General features: G+C 36.4%; 1 protein-coding gene across 3 annotated transcripts; it reads right to left on the bottom strand.

The window, feature by feature from the left end:
• Window positions 1-331: 331 nt before the first annotated feature.
• MFSD8 (major facilitator superfamily domain containing 8) lies at window positions 332-8,972 on the bottom strand. 3 transcript variants are annotated; one of them, XM_035324613.1, is made up of 12 exons: window positions 8,787-8,972; window positions 8,253-8,338; window positions 7,230-7,273; window positions 6,178-6,418; window positions 5,846-5,959; window positions 5,210-5,354; window positions 4,527-4,585; window positions 3,847-3,955; window positions 2,729-2,863; window positions 2,247-2,350; window positions 1,900-2,156; window positions 332-1,735 (listed from the first exon to the last, which is right to left on the bottom strand). In XM_035324613.1, the coding sequence occupies exons 1-12, from the start codon at window positions 8,864-8,866 to the stop codon at window positions 1,520-1,522; spliced, it is 1,590 nt and encodes a 529-aa protein (XP_035180504.1). In that variant the 5' UTR covers window positions 8,867-8,972; the 3' UTR covers window positions 332-1,519. The 3 variants fall into 3 exon arrangements, with proteins under 3 accessions (XP_035180504.1, XP_035180506.1, XP_035180505.1); XM_035324615.1 differs by having other exon boundaries at window positions 8,253-8,464; window positions 8,787-8,893; XM_035324614.1 differs by having other exon boundaries at window positions 8,253-8,469; window positions 8,787-8,891.
• Between the last annotated feature and the right edge of the window lie 49 nt (window positions 8,973-9,021).

Raw genomic sequence — 9,021 nt, 5'->3', positions numbered from 1 at the left:
GTCTAAAATAATGTAGTTTTCATGTGCCAACTTGATGTACATGCAGTTCATAAAAGCCTAAATCATCAATACCACAAAGTGTTAGGTGACCACATGCCTTAGGAAAGGGATCACCGAACTTGAGAAGTGTGACCTTGTGAAAAGCTTCTGCCTGCTCACTGCTTCTTCCTATTAGTTTCCACCACTAAAATACACTGTGATACTATTTATTATGAGCTAGCTTACTAAAAAATGCTCACTTTCTTGAAAGAAAGAGTTAAAGAATGAAAGTCTTATACCAGTCTGGAATTGCAGAGCAACAAAGTCTGAGGGGAAAAAAACTTGCATTCAGTCAGTACTGAAAAAATAATCTTTTAATTCAGTAATCTTAGTGTTTTAACAGTTGATTACATAGGAATAACTAATTACATTTAATTCAGTAAGCATCAAATACTAGACATGTTAAATAGTAGCTACAACTTTTATTATTACCTGAGGTTTTTTTAATCTCCCAGTAGTATTGAAACAGTTAAGCCTCATTATGAAGACATCATGAAGATTTAAAAAAAAATATTGAATAATTCAAAAGTAAGTTATTTCTTATGCTATATTATCAGAAAAAGGCCATAGCTAATAGTCAACATGCAAAGAGCCATTAGCTTTCTCCTTTTTACTTAATTAGCATGAACAGGGGTTGCTCATATAGAACAATGCATTCATTTCCACAGATGACAAAAGCATAACCTATCATGCTTAGTATTTCCTTTTTAGAGTAAGGTTAAGAAAAGCTGTGCATAATTTGCTCTGTGCAAGTTATCCTTGCTATAAAAGGCATTTAACAAAGCAGAGGACAGTAGAAAAAAAATTGCACGATTTACTGTAGTTCAAGTAACAGTCACTGAGGCTGTGATTTTCAATGGCTCTTAACCAAGTGAAGTACCCAAATCCCACATAAACTACTTCTGTGAAGTAGGCACCTACCTTCCTTTACAGTTCTATCACACTTCACTTGAAATCCTTGCACTGATAAATAAGGTTCCAAAGAGAGACATTTTGTATGAACCAGTGCTTTCAAGCTAGCAAACAGAGCATCATCAGAAGGTTCACTTATGTAGTGATGTCTCCATAAAAAGTGCATGCAGCTCAACTCATCATGTAGTTACAAATGAATTATTAATCCTGATTCACAGAATCAGGACAATGTTTCACTTCTTTCTGAAAAGGATGCACTTAACCTGTCACCTTCACAGCTACACACAGTACACAGGTGCATGTAAACACTTCAAACGTGCCATTGTACTTGTTCAACTTCTTCATATCCTTCCTCTGCTGCTGGAAAAGCAGAATACAAAAAGCTCCGTTGCAGCGAGTATAACCATGGATTAGGATATAGCCAAACTACATGTTCTGTCACTGTGTAAGTACAGGTCTAGAATTCTTACCTCACAGCCAACAAGGTCAGTGGTTAGGCACTCCTCATTAAAAAGTAGTAATAAACTATTATTTCTGGGTTGGTTTTACTCTGTCGTTCCTTACATATTTAACAACTCTCTTCTTGCATCCTTCCATACCTAACAGAAAAGGCAATAAGTCTCTTGTATACTATCTCCAAGACTAAGAGAGAAATTACAACTACTCCACAGATTAGGCTAAATGCCCAGCGTGGCCCCAGGTGAGTGTATATTTGGCTCACAAAAACAGGTCCAAGTATGCGTGCTCCACTTCCAGAGGCAGTTAACCATCCCATGTAGACACCCTATAAAAGAGCAAAAGTTTATGTTAGACAGGAATTTGGCTAGCCAAGAATTTCCACCCATCACTCTAAAAAAACATGACTCCCACCAATTCTCCTAGAAATTTGTTCGTCAATCACTTGTCTTTCTGAAACAAAGAAAACAAACTGTTTAGCATCATGCTTACCTGAGGTTTTGGGCCTAGAAGTTTTGAGTATAAAGTGTAGGACATGACATTACAAACTGGATAGCCCAATCCTATTAGTATGTCAGAGCTGATATACTGGGCCAGATAGATCATGGGAGTATTCAGGCACCAGGACTGTGTGACAGGACAGCCTACAGGCTCTGAGTGGTTGGATGGAAGCTGCATTGCTTGCAAACTCCAGAAAGGTATCACCATTTCACTGGAAATTGTTTGAGGAATAGAATTGTTCTTTATTTCTGTAAAAACAAGTAATACATCCCACTAAGAATAAAATAAAAAGTGTTCAATAAAACATTATGACCAGCTTAGCATGACTTGAATTTTACCTTGCCATTGGATATTTGGTAGTTTTTTCCCCCAAGGCAGTAAGATAAAGAACCCAATTAAGATGATCAGTAAGCCTCCATGGAGTATGGCACGCTCACCAGTCCTATCAAACAATGAAATTCCAATTAAATATATCATTTAGTTAAAGTATAATTTGTGGAGGTGTTAATGACACAGCCCATTAGTTCAGAGAAAAGATGTGTGACCAAAGTATCTGCAACAAGAATAACAAAATCACAGTAACTTAAAACTTGTTTCTTTAGATCCCAGGATAAGAGACAGAGAAGGAAGGGGCTCATGTTACCAGAATAAAGAACAACAACAGCATCATGCCTCTGTCAAAACAGGATACTTCAAATGACATAATGTATCCAAATTCATTAACAAGTAAGAGACTAAGGTAATGCAGATTTGAACTTACTAGAAAGCTTTTAATACTTAGCTAACATAAGTAACAAAATTTCAAACTCCAAAAACTTACCTTTTAGATAGCATTTTAACCACCATGAAAACAGTAACTGATTCGACGCCAATCACACTGAGGATTATTCCATTATAAAAAACAGCTTTTTTCCTCGTCCAGGAATACATATCCATCGTCAGTGGAGTAGCTATGCTAAATTGACAAAATTAAATTAAAAAAATATTGTCACACATCATTTATTAAAAATAAATCCACTAGACCAGATTCACAACTACATTACAACAGCCATATTCCGAGGCATCATTAATGTATTTCAGATAGTTCACAAGATGATGATGGAATTGAAGCAAAGCAAGAGTTATGCTTTGACAGAACGACAGGGAGGAAAAAAAAAAAAAAAAAAAAAAAGAGCCCTGTGAGTATAAAAATAATGTTTATTTATATTAACCTACCAGTCACCGGGAACTCAATTTTCTAAAAAACTAAAGCAATTAAGATATACGTGCTGTTAAAATAAACCTTAGTTAGATTAGAACTCAAAGATTTGTAAAATAAATCCCATATCCTCTTAAGTATTTCATAAATTGCAAAAATTAAGTATTCTTCAGTCTGAGTTTTCTTCCCCCCTTATTTTCTTAAAGAAAATGAGTGAATAACTCACCTCTATACATAAAAAACATGTAAAATAGTATATTTAAGAACATAAACGCATTAATTGTATCAAAACGATTGTTTTAATTATCACTGAAATAGGAGCTTTGCTGGAGCTTTTGGAGCATATGAGGATCATACTAAGAAACTACACAACATTAAAATAGGAGATAGAGAACCAAGTACTCAAATGAAGACAAAATATTCTCTGAAGATACTACGTAGCCTAAGTTAGGCTACTGTTTTTTAACAGTTAAGAAGTTGAGGATGTGTTTGTGTCCATTCAAAAGCTTTTACATTAACGTTCCACACACCACACTGTGCCACTTATTTTTGGTTATTACTGTGCATTAACTCATTACTGTGCTTCAGTATACAGCAATTTAATTGCTTATGGTTTTGGAATTATAAGCACTTCTATTTATGAAGAGTATGATTAAGTAAATGAGTGCAACAGAAAAGCCTTTACACTGTCCAATCACATTATATGTCAAAGTATTTTAAGCAAAAATAGACAAACTTACGTTTCAAAGACAGCAAACACAAACAAGATGACAAAGAAAAGAAAATTCATTGCTACCACAGCAATATGGTCAACATTTCCTTCTGCATCCTGATCCGGAACACCACTTTCTGCAACAAAACAACAACAAAAAAAATAAACAGATTTGCAAACTAATCTTTTTCACACTATCACCTATTACAGACATTAATCACTTCCTTACTCTGTTAAGTATTTAACATGCAGTTTGGTGGGCAGTTAGGCAGACATGTTTTGACAATTTAAATGAAATATTTTTCAAATCCAAATTGGAATTGTTGAAACTCCAATTTTTCTGACTGAGAGAAAATTATTTCCAAATTGGTTATACCATTTGCTGTTCCACTGTAATGCTAGGACCAACAAGTTCTGAGTAGTGGTAAAATAAGTAACCTCTTCTCAAGATTTTTACAATGGAAACCAAAACACTTGCTATTCTTTTTGCTAGGTGAAAAGTACACAGCAGTGTAAATACCCATGACAATGGAGACTTTGTTCCTCTAACCTGGGTGTAGCATTTTCATAAATAAAATCATAGAATCATTTAGGTTGGAAAAGCCCTCTACAATCATCTGGTCCAACCTTTAAGTTAACACTGATACTTAGCTGTAAGAAAGTATTTCAGAAGTGTAATTTGGTAAACTTGAAATAAAACATAGATACCTTCTCCTTCAAAATTGATACTACTGCATTGCCGTCCCATGTCATCCACTCGATGCTCTCTAGAAATTTAGAACTGTTATCATTAATACACATATTTATTTGCTCTATTACTAAGTATACTTCTAAATGGCATCATCTTATATTCTAATTATTCCCAGCTCCTTTAAGTATCACCTGTGTAGTCTACATTTGGCTAATGTGATCACCACCATATTTAAAAAAGGAAATACTCTGCTGGGAGAATACTACTTATCTGTGCGCCTCTGTCCCATCCCCTCCCTGCCACCAGTGGAATAAGGCACAAAAATCCCCTCAAAATTTTTAAAGGAAAGACAGTGACAGTGAGAAACCTGTAAGCAACCTAACCTTATTTCTCTTTAGAGAAAAAACATGTGCAGAAACCATCAACACTAAAAATACAAAAATCAAGGTTAATAATAGCTTTAACTTTTCCATTAGTTTATGGATTAGTTCTAGCCACAGCTTCACTATGATTCATTTACCAACATAACGAAAAAGATCTGTATTACAGAAGGCAGAAACTCTGAAATGATAAGAAATAAAGGTTTATAGTTTTAGCACTCCAGATTTCAGGCTTAGTACTGCTTCTAAGCAACGCAATATTCATTAACTGCCATCCCCTAAATCAGGGTAGAATATTGCTCTATTTCTAACTTGATTACCTGAACACAGCAAAGATGAGAATAATATTAATAATTCCTAAAAGAGCTCCGAATAAAACTGGTGCTGTATACATGTTCAGCTGAAGATCAATTAATTTCCATGTAACTCCTTCTTCTCCAATAAGCGTAAAACATGTCTGAAAAACTTAGACATATTAAGAAACTCCTGAGAATCACCAAGAAAATATTATAACACAGAATAAACATGTAAGACTAGATAATCAAAGTTCTGACTGACAACTAAAGTATTTGACCTAACTTCTTATATTTTGAGAAATCTGTTCTAAATAAGCTCTCAGAAGCCAGTGGAATCTCAACTAACCAGAAAACCTCTTGGTTACATATATATACTGTATACATAATAACATGACCCATAAAGAACTGAAATTCAATTATGAGTGTACCAACAGTTAATTTTCTTGACCATGTGCAGACAGTTGATTTACTTTTTTTATTCTTCCTTCCATATTGAAAGCGTTGGTTCTGGGACTACAGTATTGCTCCTGCAATGACAAGCTACAGGGACCATCTAACATATGGTCTCTGAGAATTCCTACTTCTGATGCCCAATTTTGACTTTAAGAATATTAGAGGAAAGCCCACTTCAGAGACGTGAAGCAGTAAGAAATGCTCTACCTGGTCCTAATATGAAGCCTACTGCTTGGCAGGCACTGGTATTGGCCATGGCACTCGTTCTTTCTGTAAGGGAAGTGGCACCTGCAATATATGACCGAACTACAGCAACATTTCCTTAAAAAGAGAAAACAAAAGTGTTCCTGTAAATACTAAGTTATTATATATATTCATATACACTGCACAATTACACAACTTTATAATAAACTAGTATAGACAAACTCTTTGCTTTGCTTATTCACATAATAAATCAGGTACAAAAACACCACGTTAACTAGTTTACATGAGGGGCAAAACTTAGTAATTTTCAGTAACGTCATTTCTGCTGTGGTTACCTGCTCCAAAACCCACAAGAGCACGTGCAGTCAGCATGTAGTATTTGTTGTGCGAAGGAGGTACATGGACATAGGCATAAAGACAATTAGCAGCTACTGAAATTGCTGTTGAAACAACAAGAGGTTCTTTCCTTGGCCTGTAATTGGACCATAAACCAAAGAGGGGAGAGGCGACCATTTGGCCAATGCTGTACGAAGCTATAATCCAGCCCAAGAAACTTCCATCTGCTGTTGGATCAATCTGCAAAACCAAATGAAGCAACTGTATGAGTAAAATATTCCAGATTTTTACAGTATCAACAAAACCAATTTAGATTCAGTGCCTGAAATACCTAAGACTCTGCACTGTAATTCTGAGAGTATACTGCAGTGTCAAACATAAATTGAACAAGTTGGCATGTCTGCGTGGCATTGTGCAGCACTATGTAAATATGTTTCTCTGGGTCTCGGAAGCTTTCACACAGTATTTTGTCTGGTGCAATACACCTTAGCTAATTGTCTACAAACTGTAGAAATTCAGCAGTAAAATCCTAGGATAGATTAAAATACAGTTTTAGAGATTTTTTTTATGTCACTTCTGACAAGAAAGCAACAAAGAAAAAATAAAACCACTACCCAGGTAGACAGGCAATTCCCTATTTTTGACTATCAAGAAGGCTTAAGTACAACAATCCGGCACGTACAGAGCAACTTCTAGCTTCAGCTTCCTTTTTTTCAGAAGGTAAACAAACCTTATGTATTGTGTTTTCATACTACACGTGCATTCAGATAGAGATTTCTATTGATTATTTTTTCAATGAACAGTGAAATAATATTGGAAAACCAAACATTTCTGAGTTATGATGTACCTTTATCAATTCAGTAACTTACTGACAGATTTTACACAACAGTAAAAGCTGTCTTAGCAGATGGCAAAATAAAGGCCTCAGTATAACCACATAGTTCCCCGTACTATTCCTCTTCCTCAATAAAATACCAAGTTTTATACCACATGATTACTGAGCACGAATTTTGTCTTCTTATTAATTAAAAAAATATTAACATTTACAAACCTTTTGTAGATATGGCCATACAGACATAATTACAATTGAGAAACCTGCAATACAGTAAAAACATAATCGAAGTTACTTTGCCATGTTTACCAGTAATACCATTTACTGAAGCAGTGACTACAAACTCATTCTCCTGCTACTAGGCGTATGATAGCCAATGCATGAGTCTGCCACCTCAAAAAAACACATATTATGTGCTTGTGTGAAGAGTAATCGTTCTTCCTGATAGAAGCCACTATTTTTAAAAAGGACATTTTATAGGTGCATACATACTAAACAAAGAACTCTTAAGAAAAGAATACTGATGCACCAAGCAAACCGCACAGAGTTTTTCCTCCCAATGGAAAGACTACAAGGTCCCCAGAGTAAAAAGACTTTCTTCATACACAAATACAGTTGTACTAAATAATTTTTAACACATCAAATGAAACAATAACAACAACCACTGAAATATCCTATGATTCTCATGATCATTTCTAGGTGCACATAAAATCAGGCAAAAATCAAAACAACTCTTACTTCAAGGGGCAGCTATTTAGGACTAAAACAGTAACTTGTTCTGCAGTGGAAATGCAAAATTCCTTAAGAGAAAACACGTCCTGACACGTATTTTGAAATAGATAACATGCATTCCCACAGAGATCTTAGCACTTCACAGCTAAGCATTACTTCTATTTTCATTCCCTAAAAGTTTTTCTTTGGGTGTTTTGGTGAGTTCTGAGTCATAACCTTACTCTGCCACTACCTTCTACCCCCAAAGATTACAAAGTCAATAAAACAAAGAGCTAGGTAATGTCATTCATTCTCAAAACACTGTACTACTTATTTTATTAAATGTAACTTTGTTTGATTTGCTAAAGTTATCTTCTCTTAAAAAAAAATATCACAACATACGCATTTTAATGGGTATAAAAAAACAGTAGCATTAAAGGAGCTAAGTAGTTGAAAACCAGACAACCCTATAATTTTCAAACCAGAACGTATTCATTAAACAAACAATGAAATCCTTCCATGTTTACTCACCTACACTACTGAGAAACATAGTAAGATACATGATCCAGATGGACCTCCACCTGCTTTTATAATGCTCCTGTGTTTCCACAACATCCCTGTTTTTTGAGGGTGAGAGAGGAAGAAATCATTATCAAGTTCTCTCAGGACATTGCAATCATTTTTCACAGACATCTCAGTACAAGTGCATAAACTGCTTTTCACTGTCATACAGGAATGGATTCCTACACTAAAAAGAACATGATCTAATTTAGAAACAAAAACATTTTTCTCTGAAAAACACTACAGTGACAGAATGTAAAGACAAACAGAACTGCTATCAGGCACCACTGTGTTTGAAAGCACTACCTGAAGAGAACTTGAACGAGAGACCTTCAATGCTCCATCCTGTGCACTGACATTCAGGAGCATTAAAGATTCTACGAGAAGGCTTTTACAACTGCGCATTAAACCACCGTACCCAGATGTCCTCTCACAGAACTGTGACTTTAAAGCAGAGAACAACAACAACACAGCTGAGCTGGGACGGGAGGAAGGAGCCCGTACCTGCTCTCCTGACCTTCCTCCTCCTCTTCCTCCTCCTCTCCAACTCTCAGCAAGGGCTCCTGCCCTTCTGCCGCCGCCATGCCCGCCCGGTGCCGCCGGGACCCGCTTCCCCCCTCAGCCACCTCCGACTGGCCGCGGGTGGGCGCTGCCGGCCGGGCGCGAGGCCCCCAACGGCCCCGCCGCGAGCAGCACCGGTCACGTGCTCGGCCGTGCGCAGCTCAGCGCGCGCCTGCGC

This window comes from Oxyura jamaicensis, chromosome 4 (assembly GCF_011077185.1).
Source record: "Oxyura jamaicensis isolate SHBP4307 breed ruddy duck chromosome 4, BPBGC_Ojam_1.0, whole genome shotgun sequence".
Taxonomy (NCBI): domain Eukaryota; kingdom Metazoa; phylum Chordata; class Aves; order Anseriformes; family Anatidae; genus Oxyura; species Oxyura jamaicensis.
The sequence above is the reverse complement of the archived record's forward strand: the minus strand, read 5'-3'. Positions and strand labels throughout refer to the sequence as shown.

Excerpts from the sequence above, each read along its gene's own strand:
- MFSD8 (XM_035324613.1), bottom strand. The coding sequence starts at position 8,866 with ATGGCGGCGGCAGAAGGGCAGGAGCCCTTGCTGAGAGTTGGAGAGGAG. Across the intron at positions 8,339-8,786 it reads GAGGAAGGTCAGGAGAGCAG|GGATGTTGTGGAAACACAGG; the intron begins GTACGGGCTCCT and ends CTCAAAAAACAG. Across the intron at positions 6,419-7,229 it reads TATGGCCATATCTACAAAAG|ATTGATCCAACAGCAGATGG; the intron begins GTTTGTAAATGT and ends TTGGTTTTGCAG.